This window comes from Balaenoptera musculus, chromosome 13, assembly GCF_009873245.2.
Source record: "Balaenoptera musculus isolate JJ_BM4_2016_0621 chromosome 13, mBalMus1.pri.v3, whole genome shotgun sequence".
NCBI lineage: Eukaryota > Metazoa > Chordata > Mammalia > Artiodactyla > Balaenopteridae > Balaenoptera > Balaenoptera musculus.
Window position 1 is genome coordinate 35,537,899 of NC_045797.1, and position 21,719 is coordinate 35,559,617.

Sequence of the window (21,719 nt, forward strand, 5' to 3'; positions counted from 1 at the left end):
TCCAGGTAAGATTCAACAGGGATAAATCATTTTATGATTAAAAAATCTAACTTTTAGTGTCATTTATATGTGAGGATTTCTGTGCTGTCCCCAAAATGGTGGCAACTAGGAGAAACATTTTAAGAAAAATATTAATAAATCTAATCCTCTCCTAGAGAACTAGATTAATGTGCATTTCCAGCAGATTCTGGAAAAGGAAGAAACTACAGGTCACAACCCTCCTTTACAACAGAAGGATAAGAATGGAAGTCACTTTCCAACTCAGTCACTTTCCATTTCCCCACCTCAATTTCCTTCCAAACTTCTCTTCTAGCCCCCCTTCCAGCAGTTTCTCCTTTCCAACATGCATCTCCAAGTTCTGCTCATTTTGCATAGCCATTCAGCGAAAAGAAAAGCCTGAGGACTGAACCAGACAAATCTCAGGAAGTCAATGCATCTTGACACATCCATATAGTTTTTGTTTTATTTTTACAAAATAGAATCATACTACAAGATTCTTATTTTTCAATAGATTTTTTTCACTCGTTTTAACGTTTACTGTCATTTTATCTTCACAAAAGTCCTTTGCAACAGATATTACCTCCTTTTTTACAGACAACTGAGTTCAGAAGTAACTTGTCCAAAATCATAACGCTTACATGACTCTGAGTCAAGATTCAAACTCAGATCTGTAAGATTCCATAAAGCCCTTGTACTTTATTTCCTCCTATATCCAGTTATCAGATTACACATAAATAACTTCAATCAACTTATATGATGCAAAAAATTCCTTTTTGAAGTGGTCATACTTTAAAAAATACATTATATGATGATGTTAAAAGTTCTAAGGCTATAAATTAAAGATTATCCAATACTAGTGTCACCCTATACTCTAATAAGATGAAACTAAACAGGGGAAGGATTAGGTCAAAAACCAAGAGTCTTCACTTTGCATTATATAATTAATTCATTCCTTGTTTAAAATTGTAAGCTTCTGCCTCAATAATGAATTACTCAACAGGAATAATACACATTAGCCAAACCATGTAATAACTGAATTAGCAAATTAAGCTATTCAGACACTCAATGTCAAATGAAAAGTGATTAGCTGTGCACTCCAACTGGTGGTACCACAATTTCTACAATATCTTAATGTATCAGCGATATCAAAGCAATGATGTATAACCATTTTAATTAACAGATTCTGGAAATATTTCCAATTGAAAATGGTTTGCTTAGCAAAAGATAATTGGAGAAGCAAAGTTTATAGATTCTGATTTTATTCTCAGTATTTTTAAAACAGGCCTGTGGACCAAGTGCTACATATATCAATAAAAAGCAGTGATATTCAAGGGAGTGCTCTCTTCCATACCCCTGGTTAAATTTAGCACAGGGTACAACTCAGGACTGGGGAACAATCTGGATATCAAACTGCACCTCCAGGGGCTACTTTAGGTCAAAATAAATCTTAATGAATCTTCTCTGAAAGAATCTGGACCAGAAAAGGATAAAGTACAGGGGCTAAGGGGTAAAAATATTCCTGACAATCCTACTTCCTAAGAGTAAACATAAATATGCATTTGCAAGAAATTATAAGCAAATAAATAGTCACAGTACGGCTAAGTCAACTACGGCTGTTGCATGTTCTAGCTCTAACCCTTAATCCATCTGACATCCTCACCTCAGGCCTTTTATTAGCTGTTAAATTATGAGGCCCATATCTGCTTTTTTCAAATTCTTTTTCTATCCTTCAAGTCCCTATAGCCTTCAGCACAGATTGAGGTTTCAAACTCTGCTTGCTCTTTTTTGTAATCAAAACTAGGTCTTTGATAGACAAAATTAAGAGACGTTATTTTCTGAAGCTTAAAAAATCTTCTAAATCTCAGTTTAACCTTCTTTTAAAATCACTATAAAGGTAAAAACTGAAGGATTTGCTGGAATAGTTCACTAACTAATGAATTTTTACATAAGCGGTATTTATATTTATCAAAAAACCAAGTTGATGATTATTATGATTATTTAATATTTCTGTAAATAGTAAAGAAACCCACTGAGATAAAGAAAAATCTTACCAAGCATTATTATAAGAATGTCTCTTTAACATTAACCAAATGATTGTGAAACATGTAACTAATCTACAAATCTGGCAAGCATTGTGTATCATAAAGAGATGCCTTAAACAGGTACCCAATTAAAAAATACTTTTTGAAAAGCTGAATTAGAAACCTCCACAGCAATTAATGTCATACAAAATAGAGAAAATGAGTAAATACCTGAGCTGAAGTGGCTGTTTCCCGTAAATGACCACCAGCAACTGCTCCTTTGGAAGCTGCTAAAGGGACACTGTGCGTTTTGGGGGTTCCTGGAGTATCAATCTTCTCATCTGTCCTATGTGACTGCCAGGCTTCCTTTCGATGATGAGATTCAGTAGCTTGCTGGTCTCCAAAAGCAGCCCAAGAGCAGCTATCTTTCTGTCCATCCTCAAAAGCATTCCAGTCTACGACCTGGCTAGGACCAGCTGAACTGAAGTCCGCAAAATCATCAGAGTCCTGAAAATCACTGCAGTCATCTTGAATGTTTGGCACAGAATCAAAATCTCCAAACTCACCTTCTTGCCCAATTTTCAGTTCTGAAACAGGTTCAGTGCCTGTCCCAGTAGATTTTCTTGCCAAATTGCATCCCTCTGATAAACTATCAGAAGTCTGTTTTAGAACTGACTCAGTAAATATAATTTCCTCTGGGCAAGAGAGAGCATTTGATTCCCCAAATTCTCCAAAGTCATCACCTGGTTCACTAAAATGTGGAAAGTGCTCTGAACACTCTTCAAAAGTGACATCACTCATTGAATCTTGTGTACCAGTAACAAAAGGTGGAGTCGTGCCACTGGCTGTGCCAAAGTCACCAAAATCATCCTCATTGGTATCGTTGCAAGTCACAAAGTCATTACTACTATCACCATTTTTTACACTTATAGAATCATCCAAAACATTTTCTTCTGTAGGATCAATGCTGAGGCTTCGGGAATCAGTAAACTTTCTACTTTCTTCTTTGGAAGAACCAACTTCATCATCAGCATCATAAGTTTTAGTAGAATCCATGCATAGGTCAGCACATTTAGAAGTAAATAAATCAAGTTTTTCCTCAGTTTTACATTGTTCTCTCCTACTGGCTTCTGAATTTTCAGCTGAGTCTACCAAACTCCAAGCCTTTGATTGAACACTTGAATTTAAAAATTCATCCTGTTGCAATGTTGGAAGGCTTTGTTTTTCACTGGTGAAAGCTCCATTACTCACCATGCTTATTTCTGAAACACAAACCTGATCCTCTCCAGCAGTGTCTCCTTTATCGTCAATGCTTCTATCCAAGGACACTTCTTTTACAGAATTCAGTTCATTGACTCTATTAATTTTATTGTTTTCCTGAATGGTAAGTGCTTCCCTATCATTTAAAACTGCACATCCTATTTCTTCTAGTTGTATCCTTTCTTTTTTGGAAAATGTGGCAAAATCTGCAAATTCCTCTGCAGGACTAGGTGCAGAGTCTAAATTATACTCAGTACTGTGAGTGCTAAGAGGCTTTCGTCCTTTTGAATCAGCTACAGTGTCCAGATCATCTGTTCCCTGAGGATTTACAGTTTCCAATACTGCAAACCCATTTGTTAGAATCTCCAGACAAGGAGGCTTTTCACCATTGCAGCTCTCTAACTGCTTGTTTTGATGAACAACATTCATATCAGTTCTAAAATCTCCTGGAGAGAAACTTTCAGGTGTTCCAACATTCTGTCTCTGTTCCACTATTTCATTCAAATCTCTTGGACTTTCTATGCCATCAATGGAAGTATCTAAAGTTTTAGATGAAATTATTTCTTTGCTGGTGGTAGAAAGTAAAATATCAGACTGTCCTTTCACAGAAGAAGAAAGTTCAGCAGTGATGTCCTTATCATTATTACCATTTTTAATGGACTTAAAGCTTGTAAGGCTATCTACATTTTCTGAGAAATCATGAATTGGCATAAAATGGTTTGAAGGTACAAACTCTTCCTTGGGATGAGTATAATCTGGTGTATCAAAATCAACAAACCCTACACCAGAAGGGCTAACTTCGGAAAACCCACCAAATTCCCCAAATTCATCATCATCATCATCCTCAGCTCCATTGTCTAGTGGTGGTGGGGATGAAGAGTACATTCGAATGATGTCTGGCTCCATTGTTCAATTGCTTTCAAATAATTAATTTACACCTGAAAAAAAAAGATTTTTTTTAGGGAACTGATTACATAGAACAAAGTCTTTCAAAATTCTCTCAAAGAAACTTCAAAACTATGCAAATTCACAGTGCTCTGTTTTTTATCTTTTAAACTATTTTTATCTTAGGTGAGATTACACAGCTATAATATAATGGCAAAAACAAAAAACAAAAAAGAAAAAAAACACTCTCTTCTAGTGTATGTTTCCACGGGCATTGGTAGTACATTACTGAATCTGGGGATTCCAGAAAATTTCAAATAAACACTTACAAAAGTATATCTACAAAAGTCTCTCTTGGGGCACTTGCTTGTTCTCTTAAGCTCTCTTTCCAGTTCATTGGGGACTCAGGGCTTGCCTTATGGATTTGTATGAGTTCTTTATAAATAAAAGACATGAAAATTTTATCTCTAAAGATGGCTATGAATATTGATATTTTCCTCACTTTACTTTTCAATGTTTATTTCTGACCCAAGTTAATTTTTTTCTTGTTTTAATAGACTTTATTTTTTTAGATAAGTTTTAGGTTCACAGCAAAATTGAGCAGAAGGTACAGTGATTTCTCATATATCTCCTACCCCCATTCATGCATAGCCTCCTCTATTATGAACATCTTCCACCAGAGTGGTATATTTGTTACAACTGAGGAACCTACACTGACACATCATTATTACCCAAAGTCCATAGTTCATAATAGGGTTCATTGTTGGTGCTGTACATTCTATGAGTTTGGACAAATGCATAAAGACGTGTCTACCATTACAGTATCACACAAAATAATTTTACTGCCCTAAAAATCCTGTGTTCCACCTATTCTATTCATCCCTCCCACTCCCCTGCCCTGGCAACCACTGGTCTTCTTACTGTCTCCATAGTTTTGCTTTTTCCAGAATGTCGTATAATTGGAATCACAGAGTATGTGGCCTGTACACACTGTATGATTGGCTTCTTTCACTGAGTACTATGTATTTAAGGTTCTTCCTCCATGTCTCATGGCTCGATAGCTCTTTTTTCTTTTTTCTTTTTAGGTACTGAATAATGTTCCATTGTCTGGATGTACCATAGTTTACTTAATTTTTTATAACTTTCAATTTTGAAATTGCTTAGGACTCACAAGAAGTTGAAAAAATAGTACAGAGAGTTCTCATGTATACTCCCACCCAGTTTCCCTCAATAAGAATATGGTAAACAACAATAGTACATGATCAAACCCTGAAACTGACATCAGTACAACCTATTAACTCAGCCACAGACCTTGTTTAGATTTCACTTTTTTTCTTTGTGTGTCTGTATAGCTTTACGAAATTGATCATATGTGCAGATTAGATTTCAGTAACTGTCACTATAATTGAGGATTAGAACTGTTGCAAAAATAGTTCAATAATACTCATCAATATAAAGAAAGTCCCTTGTGTTATCCCTTAACAGTCATGCCCTTCCCTAAACCCTAACTGCTGGCAACCACTGATCTATTCTCCATCATTATAATTATGCTATGTCAAGAGTGTTATCTGAATGGAATCATATAATATGTAACCCTTTGAAGTTGGCTTTTTCACTCAGCTTAATGCCCTCAAGATCCATCCATGTTGTTGCATGTGTCCACAGTTCATTCCTTTTTATTGCTAAGTACTGTTCCATTATATAGATGTTACCACAGTTTGTTTCTCCACTTACTCCATTCAAGTCATTTGGGTTATTTTCTGTATTTTACAATTACAAATAAAGCTGCTATGTACATTTGTGTACAGATTATCATGTGAACATGAGTTCCTATTTCTTTAAGATGAATACCCAGGAGTGCAAATGCTGGATCTCATGGTAAGTGTGTGGTTAACTTTATAAGCCAAACTGTTTTCCCAAGTTAATTTTTAAGGGATCAAATTAATTAATTTTCCATTAGTAATTTTCTTCATTATTTTGCTATCATATAAGCTTACAATTGAATACATTTTTATTTTCTTCTACTTAGAGGTTTTTTTTTTACATTTAATTTTTAATACATCTACAATTTATTTGGCATATGGTCTAAAGCAAGGGTCTAAGTGAATTTTTTTTCTGACTAGCAATTATCATAATCCCATTTATTGAATAATCCTTCCCATGCCCACCTGTTTATGATACCTTCTTTTCCTATACATTTAATTCTTAAATGAAATCTATGTCTGGGTTATTTTGGTCTTCTGTATTAAACAGTCAAAAGTGTCACAAGACAAACTTAACATTAAAAGCAAAGGGAAGATTAACATCAAAGTCCTAGAACAAAAACAGCCCATAGATAATGAATTGATACTGACTGCAATTCACAGTTGTCCTTAGACACATAAAGAAAACGTTTACTACAAAATTCAACCAGTTTTGCAAGCTAACAACAACAACAAAAAAACTTTCTTCCGACTATCAGGATAAAATTTCATAAGATCTTCCAGTTTTACAGAGAAGGTACCTTAGAAACCACATAATTTAATTCAGAGATGAGGAAAATGAGGCCTACTGGTGAGCAACTTTACCAACAGTCATACAGCTGATTAGCAGAGAATGGCTTCAGAATTTCGAAAAGATCTTTAGGTCAATGACTGGTCAGCTGCTGAGAGAAATAAGCGAGTCATGAGAAAAAAGATTCCATTGTAACATCTACTTTTAATTGTTCACCTATGAAATCAGCATTATAAAGAAGGAAATAACTGCTTTAGTGCTAAGATACCTTCTTTTCTGCTGATTTAAAGAGAAAAAAAAAAAACAATAAAAGATACACATAAACCCTATTTTCTTCCCTTGTCTAGCGTCCCCAATACCCCTTCTAATGCTGGGTGTACAGGGTCATTTGACCTCTGACAGTTTCCCTTTAATGATGAAGTTCCTAGTATTTAAAAATACTCTCCAATTGTTAATGAAAGTGTGGAGAAAGGGACACTTGTACACACATACTACTGGTGGGTGCATACATTGTTACAAGGCTTCCAGAAGGCAATCTGGCTATACTAAAAAAAAAAAAAAAAGTTTTTAAAGTAAAACAAAATGCTCCAAAGGGATTACTTAAGCAAATTATGCTACATAGGATATTATGTACTCATTAATATCATAATTCCTTTTTTTTTTAAATTTAAAAGCATTCATAATGATGGGAACATGTCAAAAGGACACAAAAACCAGCTTGAAGGGGTTACTGCTGTTAAAATCAGGGACAAATTGAGCATCAAAATAAAGATGATGATGGATTATAATTCACTGAATAAAATAATAAACTATCAGTCCTCATGGATATAAACATATAAGTGAATAAACTGAAAGTTAGATGAGGAACAAGGTACTGCGTAGTTTCAAAATATCCCTACAACATACTTAATTACAAAGGGAACAAGTGTAACTTTACCGTGGTGAAGCCTGACACTTAAGTGATCAAAGTGAACATCACTAGTAATGGGAATATCGAAATCATGCATCACCTGACAGGATGCAATGAGGACACAGACTCACTTCTGGAATATTCCTGCCAAAAATACATAGCCTGAATAAATTCATGAGGAAACTTCAGACAAATTCAAATTGAGAGTCTACAAAACAACTGGCCTATAATCTTCAAAAGTATTGATCAATGTCATGAAAGTTATGAAGAAACTGGAAAACTGTTCCAGACTGAAGATGACTAAAGAGAAGTGACAAGTAAATATAACACTTGTTTCTCAACTGGCTCCCCTTTTTATAAAGGTCATTATTGGGATGACCGTGAAACTTGAAGAGCCCAAGAATTAGACAGCAGCAATACACTGATGCTAATTTCTTGATTTTGATGGTAGTATTGTGGTTATATAAGAGAATGTCCTTGGTATACACTCTAAAATATTTGAAAGAGATGGGGCATCAGGTTGGCAACAGTCTCAAATTGTTCTGGAAAAAAATCTTATTTGTACTGAACCTGCAACTTATAAGTTTGTGATCACTGCAAAATGAAAAAGATTAAAAGCATTCCAGGAGATTTATGTTTGCATTTAAAATATGCCTATTTTATAAAAAACGTGTTACTTATACAATAATAATGCTTTATTAAAAATTGTCGCAAGATAAGCATAACATAAAATTTACCATTTTAACCATTTTTAAGTGTACAGTTCAGTGGCATTAAGTACATTAACACTGTTGTGCAACCATCACCACCATCAATCTCTAGAACTTTTTTCATCCTCCAAAACAACAAAGTATCTCTGTACTCACTACACAATAACTCCCCATTCCCCCTCCCCCAGCTCCTGCAACCACCCTTCTACTTTCTGTCTCTATGAATTTGACTACTCTAGGTGCCTCATATAAGTGGAATCATACAGTATTTGTCCTTTTGTGACTGGCTTACTTCACTTAGCATAATGTCCTTAAGGTTCATACACGTTGTAGCATGAGTCAGAATTTCATCCTTTTTAAGGCTGAATATTATTCCATGGTATGTATATACTAACACCTGTCGACAGATGGATAGGTTGCTTCCACCTTTTGGCTATTGTGAATAACGCTGCCATGAACGTGAGCGTACAACATACCTTATTTTAAAAACTTTTTAGTTTGAAATAATAATAGATGAACAGAGTTGCAAAAATAGTAAAGTCTGTACACCCTTCACCCAGTTCCTCCTAATGGTGACATCTCAAATAGCTCTAGTACAATAGCAAAACTGGAAATGTTGGTATTACTATTAAGTAGACTACAGACCTTATTCAGTTTTCACCATTAAAAAAAACCCAAAACACTTGCATTCATCTGTGTTTGTATATAGTTCAATTTTATCCCACATACAGATCTATGAAACTACCACTATCAAGATACAGAACTGCCCCCACTTCCCTACCTCATTCCTGTACCCGGGCCACCACTAATCTGTTCTCCATATCCATGGTTTTATCATTTCAAGAATGTTATGTAAATAGAATCATACAGCATGTAACCTTTTGAGGTTGACTTTTTTCACTCACTACAATGCCCTTAAGGTCCAATGTATGGTTATTACGTGCATCGGTAGGCCAATTATTTTTATTGTTGAGTAGTACTCCACTGTACAGATATACCAGTTTGTTCAACCACTGACCAACAGAAGGACATACGGGTTATTTCCTATATTTTACTATTATAAATAGTATATATACTACATTAATAATACATACACTAATAGTATATTTAAATAGTATTTATAATAAAGATGCTAAAGCATTTACATACAGGTTTTTGTGGGAACATAAGTTCTTATTTCTCTGGGATAAATGCCCAAGACTATAATCACTGGGTCCTAAGTTAGTGCATGTTTAATTTTGTAAAAACTGCCAAACTATTTTCTAGAGTGCTGTATCATTTTATATTCTCATAATACTATATTTTTAAAGAACCATCTGTGATGTTTAAGTAGAATCTGTTCATGGTTAATCTACTGCTTTTTCTAAAACTTTTCATTGTTTGAAAAATATTTTATTATTTCAAGGCTTATTTAAAACTCAGATGCTAAGGCAAATACAAAGATCTGAAATCAGGAACTTTGTTACCAATCCAACAACACAAAGTAGTTTTTCTTCCTGTCACACCTTGGCAAGGTACTCTCTTTCTCCTTCTAGGTGCAACAGGCTCTATCAAGCCCCCCAGACTATGAACATTTCCACATTCCTCAAACCTGTGTCACCTATTGATGGGAAGAACGTGGGCTGCACATTCCCCTTCAGCAGGTCTTGGCTCTGGCCCAACTCACCCTTCAGAAACCTAAGAGAGTGCCACTGCTCACGAGTTTCAGCCAAGAATGCCAACCAGCCAGTGTGGAGGAGGCCTGAAATTTTTCAGAAAATTCTTCTGTGCCCAGGGCAATTCAGTAAAATTTGTTAACTGAAGTATATTTGTTCGTTAACTGAAGTATTATTTGTATAATGAATTTACATATTAAGTCTGACTTAGACAAATCTAACTTTTTTTTTTTAACCACAGGAAAATATGGATTTTAAAGTAGCTATTTCTACTTAACAGAAAAAAGAAAAAAAGATAGATGAGCTACTTTAATACAGTGTCTGGCACACGACAACCCCAATAAATGTTTCTTCATCCTTAATGAACTACTTACTCCACGCACAAGGAGTCCTAATCAATCATCCAATTTCTTTACAACCTGAACAAGCACTTGTGCGTGTGTGTGTGTGTGTGTGTGTGTGTGTGTATGTCTGCAGGGAAGGGGGTGTGCTCAACTTGCCATTGTTTTGTCTGCTTATTCCAAGACCTGGTAGAGGAGAGTAAACAAGTAATGGGGATATTCAGGAAAGATTCAAGTCATAGTATACACAAGGCTCTCATGACTGAGTAGTAACGGTAGTCCTAAAGGTAGTCAGAGCAGGCCTGTGCCAGAGTAGCAGCCAAGGTGGCAGGGGATATAATGAGTGAAGGAGATTCAGTATTAATCTCTCACAAGAAGAGGAGCCACATTTGCTTACGGAGTTCTAGCCTCAAGTCTGAAATAGTCTTAGAAAAAAAAGATGGTGAGTCTCTAGGCTGAAAGCTCTGGGGCTAAGTGGCAAGATGGGCTTGGCAAGGCAGAGGAATGAAGAAGGATTGGTCTATCATCTAAGACTATCTAGCCATTTCAAAATAGTTTCTCAAGAAAGACAAAATTGGAGGATTTAACCTACCAGATACCAAGCCTTGGTTTAAAGCTATATGGCCACATGATAACAAAGATGCCAATGCAGTGTGGCGGGGGCGGGGGGGGAAAGAACAGCCTTTTCAACAAATGCTGCTAGATCAACTGGGGGAAAGGTCTTTGACTCTACCTAACATCTTACCCAAAAGCCAGCTCCATACAGATTGTAGGCCTCAATGTGAAAGGTAAAACAATCAACCTTCTAGGAGATAATTTAAGAGAATATTTTCATGACTTTAAGGAAGACAAGATGTTTTAAACAAGTAACAGAAAGCACTACTCATGTAAGAAAAAACTGATAAATTGGACTTAAGATTAAAAACTTCTGTCCATCAAAAGAACAACATTAAGAGAATGAAAAGGCAAGCCAATGCCTGGAAGAAGATATCTGCAATACATGTAATTGTCAAAGAACTCATATCCAGAATATGCAAAAAATTCCTACAAATCAATGTGAGACGACCTAAAAGAAAAATGGCCAAAATATTTAAACAAAAGAGTATTTCACAAAGGTGGATGTCCAAATGGCCAATAAGCATTTGAAAAGTTGTCAGGGAAATGCACATTAAAACCACAACAAGAGGGACTTCCCTGGTGGCACAGTGGTTAAGAATCCACCTGCCAATGCAGGGGACATGGGTTTGAGCCCTGGTCCGGGAAGATCCCACATGCCACGGAGCAACTAAGCCCATGTGCCACAACTACTGAGCCTGCACACTAGAGCCCATGAGCTGCAACTACTGAGCCCGCATGCCACAACTACTGAAGCCCGCACGCCCTAGAGCCCGCACGCTGCAACTACTGAGCCTACACGCTGCAACTACTGAAGCCTGTGCACCCTAGGGGCCGTGTGTCACAACTACTGAGCCCGCACGCCTAGAGCCCATGCTCTGCAACGAGAGAAGCCACCACAATGAGAAGCCTGTGCACCGCAATGAAGAGTAACCCCCCGCTCACCACAACTAGAGAAAGCCTGCATGCAGCAATGAAGACCCAATGCAGCCAAAATAAAGAAACAAACAAAAAAAACAGACCACAAAACACAACTACACACCCACCAGAATGGCTAAAATTAGAACAATTTAAACTATAGCCACTGATGGCAAAGATGTGGAGCAACTGGGATTCTCTTTGGAAGTATCTACTAAAACTATACCAGGTTTATACCCCTAATATATATATATGCACTAAAAGACATGAACAAGACTCTTCATGACAACTTTATTCTTAGCTGAAAATAACCCAAATGTCCATCAACAGGAGAATGGTTAAGATAAACCATGGTATAGACAAACACGGCAATGAAAAGAACTATTACTATATGCAACAACATGGATGACTATCACGGACATAATGTATAAAAGAAACCAGATAAATACACACAAAATACACATTGTAGAAGTCCATTTCTATGAACTTCAAAACAGGTAAAACTAATCTATGGTGGTAATTCAGAATAGTGGTTATTTATAGGGAGGGGGTAGAGTATTGACTGGAAGGAGGCATAAAAGAGCCTGTTGGATGCTAAGAGAGATAATGTTATTATCTCTTGACCTGGGTAGTAGCTACACAGGCACATACTTTTGTAAAAATTCACCCCATTGTACAGTTAAGGTTTGTGTGCTTTGCTGTGTGTATGCTATACGTCAAAAAGTGTTTCTCAGAAAATCAGCATACTTAGATTACCAGCAGCTATGTTATAAGTGAATGAATATATGATCAGAGTTTAAAATATACCATTCTATTAAAAAAAAGTTGTGCTTGTTTAACCTTGCCTTATTCTGGGATTTAAGGCTATATATGTATGCCTCAAGAGGTAGTATGGTATGGGGGAAAGATGTTGGGTCTGGAGTTAGACAGATCCTAGGTTCAGATTCTGGTTTCCCCGTTTACTAACTATGTGAGTTTGCCCTCTCTGAGCTTCAGTTTCCTATCTATAAAAAGGGGCTAGCAGTCCCTACCTTTCAATGCTGTTATGAGTATTAAAGATAACAGACCTTAAGTGCTTGGCACATTCTGTGCACTCAGTAAGTTATAAACTATCATCACATTTGAACTTGCACCAAGTCTGCGGCTCAAATCATAGTCTACCCTTAACAAAATCTAAGCCAACGTTTGCTTAGTTGGCACAAACATTCACATGACTCTGCATATACTTTTATAAGTCACTGAAAGAATAAATCATTAAAGAAAACTATTACTAACCACATTAAAGATACATGAAGTTGACTTTACTTCTAATTTCTATAATCAATCCCTAGAAAATAGGAAACAATGCCCAAGGTTAAAGGACTGAGACCGTATCCTCTGAACCAACTCAAAGGACCAACAGTAGTCTGTTAAAAGATGGAGGTTTTGAAGTGGAACAGGCCAAGGCAACCCAGAAGTTCTCACCAGTAGTACCTTGAATTATACGGCTGTAGATACTTTCAAGTTAGAGGAACGACCACAAGAAGAAAAGCTTCTAAGAACGTGCCTGGTTGGATTAGCATTCCACATACTCCTCTAAGAGAGAGTTAATCCTCGACCAACCCTCTACCCTCCATCATCCACACAAAGTGTTAACTACCCCAAAGATCCTTGGGCTCACATTTGGTGATAGTGGTGGGGTCTCTAAGAGGCCCTCTAGGAATCTCCCAGAATCAAACATTGAGAGTTCCTTCCAGAGAAGCTAAAAACCCACCAGAGAGAAATTCCCATCTTTTACAGGACATCAGCCCAGCTTTATCAACTTGTACATCAACTTTCAAGGCCAGATAGTACTTCTAGATGATACAATCCAGCTTTACCAAGGACCCTTCGCTCCAAACTTATTTTTACAGGGACTGGGACAGAAGTGGGTGGTGGTGGTGAAGAACACAAGCAGAAAGGTTAGTGGTAAGAAAAGGGAAAAGAAAGACAAACAATTGTATCTGAAGTTATGCTACTGACTTAAGTAGTATAAACCACACTAACAAGCCTTATTTAATGAAACACACACACAGACACACACATACACAAAATCACTACCTTTTTACCACAATATGTTTGAGGTTTATAATTAATCATTTGTTAAATCATTTGGGTGAGTGAAAAAAAATTTGTATTTTCTTTAGAAAAATGAATGAAAATATTACATAAGCAATTAACAACATCAATTTGCATTACAAATGTTGCCTGCTATTGCAGTAGTTCAAATTATTCAAATCTTTACTGTAATATCCTCATGGGAGTTTTAAGATACTATCACTATCAAAATGCACTGTAAATGAATCTGCCCTGCCCATATTCCTGCTTAAGAGTCGTCTTGTCATAAAGAAACAAAAGGAAAAGCCCTTCTTCTGAGTCATATGAAGATTTAAATTTAGTTAACTTTTTGGTTTTCAATACATCTAGAGATGACTGGAATATGATGTCACAAAAGTTTTCATGCCTCTAATATTCAGAATCTACGAAAAGGATAATATTTTTTCTCTTTTTGAGTGGTTTGTCCTCAGCATATTAGCTCAATCACGGCTAACAAAACAAAGAGAGCCCCTAAAAATAAAAGCTTTTTAGTAAAGAACTGAGAAAGATGGTGTTGTTTGTTTGTTTTTAGGACTATCATCCTCCCATCAACATAGGCTGCAAACTTTAAGGCTACTTAATCACACTCCCACAATCTCAAAGCTGAACATTTTTCAGAGATTTCAGAATTCCTTAGAACTTGCCAATTTAAAAACAAAAACCCAAGATACCACTGACATCAACTGTATCAATAATATGCAATATTATTTAAAACATCTTTTAAATAAATAGTATATTCCACATACTTTCATTCTCTGCTTCCATCAATAACAATATTAATATTTGTTGGGCGCTAACTATGTGTCAATACTATGTGAAAAGCACTGGTGAATTATCTCATTTATTCCTCACACTATAGTATGAGGTAGGAATGATTATCTTCATTTTACAGATGAAGAAATAAAAGCTTAAAGAGGTTAAATAATCCCTCACAGTAGTATAACTAGTAAGTGGTGAGTCAGTCACAAGCTAATAAAATATTTGAAGAATGTCCTATCGCAGAAATAATTGACATCAAATATTAGAATTACAAGAATCTTCCCTAAAAGTTTTCTGAAACTTCCACAACAATTTTGAAGAAGAAAAAAAGATGCTTACGAGCTAAGATGAAGAAAGTATAACCAGGCTTTCCTGGTGGTGCAGTGGTTAAGAATCCTCCTGCAATGCAGGGGACACGGGTTCGAACCCAGGTCCGGGAAGATCCCACATGCTGTGGAGCAACGAAGCCCCTGTGCCACAACTACTGAGCCTGCACTCTAGAGCCCGCGAGCCACAACTGCTGAAGCCCACGCCTAGAGCCCGTGCTCCGCAACAAGAGAAGCCACTGCACTGAGAATCCCGCGCACCACAACGAAGAGTAGCCCCTGCTCTCGGCAACAAAGACCCAATGCAGCCCCCACCTAAAAAAAAAAAAGTATAACCAACAAAAATGCCAAGAAGTGAATGTTTCAATATTAATGTACATAGTGGTAAAAATGTGGTAAACAATGAAAATAAACAGCAAAATATGTTTATACCTAAGTTGACCACCCTCAAAAAGCCAGACTGCCAAAAGTGACAACCAAATTATCTGTCTTCCCTGGTTTCAATATAAGGATGAGTCACAAAAGTACCAATATACTATATATAAGGTAAATGACAATGTGAGCAGCAATATATATTCACTCTTCAATGAATGTTGCTAAACAGCAATAAAAGTTATTACTTTACAGAAGCTGGTTTTCAAAAATTCCTAAGAAAGAGCTTTTCTTTCATTGTATATTTTAACCTTCTATGCAAATCCATAAGGTATTTTACTTATTTGTACAGTTTCACAGTAAAAATTGAAGATAAATAAAAACATTAGAAACTGTTTTACCTTTAACTTGTAGTATCAACTGACCATATTTGAGAGTTTACTAGCTATTTTTCCCAGAAGGTACTTCAACTTGAAATTGAATAAATGACACTGGATAACTGTTGATAAAAAGGCAATGAAACAGAAGCAGCAATGAGGGCAGATGCATTAGCCCTCAGAAAACCATTTTTTCCCCTTTTTACCCTCTGCTCTTACACAGCTGCAGAATAAATTAGCCATGCTAAATTTCCACCCTAATATCCCTGAAACTTTACATTGAAAATAGAATCTAAAAGCAGAAACTACTTCAATTTCATGCCCCTTCACTAAAATCTTGCTTACATCCACAGTATTGTCTACAGATAATCCCTGGACCTTCTGTTTTCTTTCTCAACTGCTTGCTCAGGGGCCTCTTTTGAATTTCTCTATTACTATTGATGCTTTCTCAACAGCCTGTCAATGTTCAAGAATCTTCCATCCTCAAACAAATCAGAGCAAAACAAAACAAACCCCTCCCTTCTGTGCCCTTTTAGCTCACCTCCTCCTCCTCACCACCAAGCTTCTTGAAAGGGCCTTATTTATTCGCTATCTCTACTTCCTAACCTCCTATACTCACTCCTCAGCCCAGCACAATGTGGCTTCACCCTACCACTCCACTGAAACTGCTCTTCCAAGAGGTACTTTACTTGAGCTCAAAAGACTAGAAAGGTTGTGCAGGCACAGGCCTCTTTTGTTGACCACTGCGTCCTCGGGGCCTGGCTCACAGTAGGAACTGCATACACTACTTTTGTTCTTGCTGGGGCATTTGGTCCACTGACCCTCTTGAGCTGCCACCTCCTCCATGCCCCCGCTGAATTTCTTATAACCCTAGCTCTGGTCTCCTTGTGCTCACCCAAAGAAGTTAGGAAATACCTAAGTTCAATCAAGGTAAGTAAGTGTGATTTGAGAGAGGCTGGTCTGAAATATGACACATGTGAAAGAAAACAAATCCAATCATTTTGCTGCAATCTGTCTGAGGAAAGAATGTGTGGAGAGGAACAGTACTCACATGCAGCTATGGGAAAAAAAACAGCCAAAGGACAAAAATTTGTTCGTGTGTTTTTAATAGACCAAATAACATAAATACCTGCTTCAATCTGAGGCCGTTTCTCCGCATAACTGGAGGTGTCAGCCGGTGTCACCTGGTGTCACCAGAGCGTGATACTACTCTGGGCAGTCAACTAATTTCCCTTGCTCTTGTTCTCTGCTCCCAGCAACTTTCTTCAGTACTCCATGTAAATCTTCCCACAGATTTTGCTATCAGCTGACATGAACAGCTGACATACTTTGAAAGAAATTTCTTGCTGTAAAGTTTTAAATTAGCATTCTGGTCAAGACTGGTAAGTTAAACCTCAAGGGCCCAGGGTATTCTGGGAAAAACAAACCAACCAACCCCAAAACCATACTTTGTGGGCTTTCAAAACTAAAGACATCATTTTAGTCTGTAACTAAAACCTGTACACCTTGTGAAGCTCTTGGCAGCTGCCCTTCTCCTGACAGTGTTACTCTCTGTATCATAACGCCCACCATGAGAGCAACTCACCTTTTGGAGGAAAAAGCATCTAGCTAAAGTTATAAAACTGCAACCAAATGCAGTTAGAATTCAATTATCTGAGCTAATGAGAAAGAAAGCAATGTCCTAGATAATCTAAAACTCACAAATTTGGCCTTAAACTATGACCTATGTAACAGAAGATTTACCTCACAAATGATGTCTTTCCCAAGTACTATTAGTTTTACTTTAATTTGTTCCCTGACCACCCATCAATTGAGAAGATGACCCAGAGACACATGAGGTAACAGAAGGAAACCAGACAATGAACCAGGCTTAGAAATAGTCATAAATTATCCACAGACAATAACATAAATGGCATTCTTGGGGTAAATTATCATAAAACAAAAGCTTTGTATATCTGAAAAATCAAATGTAAACACATTCCAAAACAGTGCTCATGAGTGTGTGTGTGTCTTGTGTGTGTGTGTGTGTGATATACAGGTACTACCACAAGTGGATCTACCTGTACTGATAACTTCATGGAAACTATGGAAGGAATTCCCATTACAAACAAATTTCTAGCTAGTTGACCTTTTAATGGTGTTATTGCTTGGTTTAAAGTTTTACTTTCTCCTAAGAGGTAGAAAGACTAAAGGGTAAAAAGGAAAAAAAACAAAAAACAAAAAACAGACATTTATTATTTACAATGTACTATTATACCTTTGGTTACAAATGACTTGAGAATTAGCCTATTGTATAAAGCAGAATTTTTCAAAAATTTCCCCTCTGTAACTCACAGTAGAAACATATACATTAAAAAAAAAGGGCTTCCCTGGTGGCACAGTGGTTGAGAATCTGCCTGCCAATGCAGGGGACACAGGTTCGAGCCCTGGTCTGGGAAGATCCCACATGCCGCGGAGCAACTAGGCCCGTGAGCCACAGTTACTGAGCCTGCGCGCCTGGAGCCTGTGCTCCGCAACAAGAGAGGCCGCGATAGTGAGAGGCCCGCGCACCGCGATGAAGAGTGGCCCCCGCTTGCCGCAACTAGAGAAAGCCCTCGCACAGAAACAGAAGACCCAACACAGCCATAAATAAATTAAAAAAAAAAAAAGTTTCAGTATTTACTGTTACTCTGTGTACTCTTGATATTTTTAGTTCTATTGCATTTTTTCTTAAAAGCTGGTCATGATCCCCTATAGCGAATTTTACAAACCAGAAAGAGGTCATAACCCAAAGTGTAAAAAAAAAAAAAAAAAAAAAAGTCTGACAAAAAGGATACTAAGGAGTTTAGAGAAAATGACCAAAATTAACCTCAATTTCCCCCTAATATTGTTTGTATCACTGAAGTTAGGAAAAGGCAGTGGGTAGTTCCATACTGGTACTGTGAACAATGTCAGGTAATTAAACAAAATAAAAACAAGCTGTGAAATTTGTCCATAGTTTTTACCTTTAAATTATGTAAGCAGTACAATTTAGGGCAACTTAAAACTTCTGCAGTATTTCTGGGTATTTTCTAAGGCACTGACTCTCCTATGATCAGCTTTATAAGAATAACTCATTTTCCAGTCTTGGGGCCATTGCTTAAAGTCTATATAAGAAGAAAAAAAAAATCAAAATATTTCTGTCTAAAATCTTAGCACAGAATTTGTGTTGGTTATGTCATTATGTCTACAACAATGACAAGAACTGTTTGCATCCATTAATTCTGTTCAAGTTTAATTCACCTCACAATAATATTATCATTCTCCTTCCTTCTGATTCACTTCCTCTAAATCCAATTATTGCTTCCAGCATATAAGAAGAGGAAACAGAGCTTCTTTTAAAACAAAGAACTCCTTGATCTGGTGCATTCAAGGACAAAATGCATTCTTAAATTATGTTATTTGAATGAACCAAGTAATTTGATAAAATCAAAGTATTCCCTTTCTCTTTAAAGAATTTTACATAAAAGTAATAAATAAAAAATATTATTTATTTTTCAAATTCATACTACCCTCAATCTAGGAAGCAAGCCACTTTAAAGATAAAATTAAAGATACTACTGGTGGGAGTATATATTGGTTCACATATTCCAGGCAATTTAGTAATATATCAGAAATTTTATAATGCATATTCTTTTGACTAAGCAATTTCATCTGCAAGAATGTATTCCACAGATGCATTCATATAAGTATGCAAAGATATTTCCACAAAATGTTAATTCCTGCATTGTTTGTTTTTAAAGAAGCAACTGAAAACGACTTAAATATCTATCAATAAGGAATTAGGGTAAATAGAAACTGTAACCATTTTTTAAAAAGATAAAGCTATATTGCTAATAGGGAAAGGTGTCTAAAACACATTTTTAAGTGAAAAAGCCTTTCTGAAGAGGCATTCTCTCTTGATTCTCCTCCTACCTATCATATCCTTTCTTTCTCCTCCTTCAGTGTATCTGCTTCTTCTGCTTGCCTCATAAATGTCCATGTTCCCCAGGCCTTGGCTTCCTCATATTCTTATCCCTGAGAGGTCTCTTCCCCATTTTGTTTGATATTGTATGTTCACTATGGCCAAACCTCTATCTATCTGTGGCTGCCCAACCTCTGCCTACCCAACTGCCTTTTTGAATCTCTCTACCTGGATGTCCCAAGTACAACTCATATCCTCCAATTCCAAAACTGAAGTCAACCTCCACTCAAAGAACAAACAGAAACCACTCGTTCTTATAACATTCTGAGCTCTAAGTCCGGAAATCTGAGTGTTACCTCTGACTGCTCCCTCTTTGCCATCTCCCTCCCTCAAATTAAATGAACCACAAATTAAGTCCTTAACAACTCTTCCTGTATTTAATATCCCACGACCAATATCGTATTTCAGGGTCTCATTATTTTTGGCCAGGATTCCTGTAGTCCACTTGAAACTCCTTATCTTAGCCATATAGCCAAGACACTCCCTCTTTCCTCCAGCCAGACAACACTACCCCCTGGGTTCTCCACTGGCACTACGTTACCTCTAGGTTGTCACATACGCCACTTCTTCTAATTTACTATTCTTATCTGTCCAGAAAACCCATTTACTAAGCCTTCAAAACCCTATTCAGGCATAGAGTTTTTCTGTGAAGTGATATCACCAATATTTATCAAGTTATTATGTGATAGGAACTGTGCAAGGTACTTATTCGTACACTATCCAATTTAATCTCAAATATCCATTTTTAGATAAAGGAACAGGCTCAGAGAGGTCAAAAAATCTGCTCAAGGTCCCACAAAGAGTTATGCAGCAGGATTCTAACATTAAAAAAATCAGTGTTCTTTTCATTATGTCAGGTTGCATGTCTGAATTAATTCTTCTTTATATCTATCTCTTTTATTACATTTAACAAAGTGAATCAAATTTATTTCCATGTTTTTCTCCTCTAGTAGGCTATAAACCAATGTGTTTCAATCTTAGCTTTGTATTAAGTATTTTTTTAATAGAATAGGTGGGCCTGAATATCTGTATTTAAAAAAAAAGTTTCAAAGATAATTCTGATGGTTAGCGAAGGTTAAGAACCACTGTGTTAAGCTTCCAGAGAATATAAATATTACTGGACTTCATAACTCGGGGGATAACATAAACATCTCTAAACTTCACTGCTGAACTCATTAATATAGGTAAATCAATGAAATAGTACTTTTTCTTATAAAAAAAGTTTTCCCTTACAGTGATTTGATTGTACAAATATTTCTTAAAGTTCTGTCAGTACACATACATGAGAATATCACTACAAAATTTAACTCTCTTAAGATTTCAAAAACAAGGACTTCACGATAAATTAGTACTTTTCTTAAAAATGAATATTGGAAAAGTTCCTTAAAGGATCAAATTTAAATTACTGCACTAATCCTTGAAACATTTATAATTATCTATATAATTTAAATGTTATAGAATTCTTGGGAAAAAAAACCCCACGTTTAAAAAATTAATCACAGTTTCACTTGCAGCTGAACACTAAGAAATGAATATGTGTATAGCAGCAACAACAGAAACTTTTCTCCACCTCCAGAAACCAAGGTCACTGGTTATCTGATAAAAATCTGTACATTTTATTCAGGTGTAACACTTGTACTGTGCTTCAAGTAAACTTCTGAAACTTAATGAGACAGAATGCTATCATCTGCTGGCTCATTATGATATAGAGGAATGAGTCTGAAATATGGAAAGGAGTAAGAAGAAATCATGATTTAACTACAAGTAAAACGTAATGAATAGTCAAACATTCTGTTTGGCTTTAGCTAAGAGAAAATTTGAATTTGATATCTGAATCTCCTGTATAATTTTTTTTTAAGGAACAAAGATGCTATTAAAAATATTCAATGTAAAAAGAGTTAGGGAGTTCCCTGGTGGCCTAGTAGTTAGGATACTGGGCTGTCGCTGCCATGACCCGGGTTAGATCCCTGGGGGGGAACT

General features: G+C 36.4%; 1 protein-coding gene across 7 annotated transcripts in view; it reads right to left on the bottom strand.

Moving 5' to 3' along the window:
* AFTPH (aftiphilin) overlaps positions 1-21,719 on the bottom strand; it is a 62,499-nt gene that overhangs the window by 31,997 nt on the left and 8,783 nt on the right. For 5 of the 7 annotated variants that reach the window (XR_005022381.1, XR_005022380.1, XM_036872948.1 and 2 more), the window contains exon 2: positions 2,253-4,219. Coding sequence is in view for 5 of the 7 variants with exons in the window: in XM_036872948.1 (XP_036728843.1) it covers positions 2,253-4,187 (1,935 nt within the window). In the remaining 2 variants the exon portion in view is untranslated. Of the gene's footprint in view, positions 1-2,252; positions 4,220-6,669; positions 6,691-6,717; positions 6,808-21,719 lie in introns of those variants that run through there. The other 2 variants (XM_036872945.1, XM_036872946.1) reach the window with 2 other exon arrangements.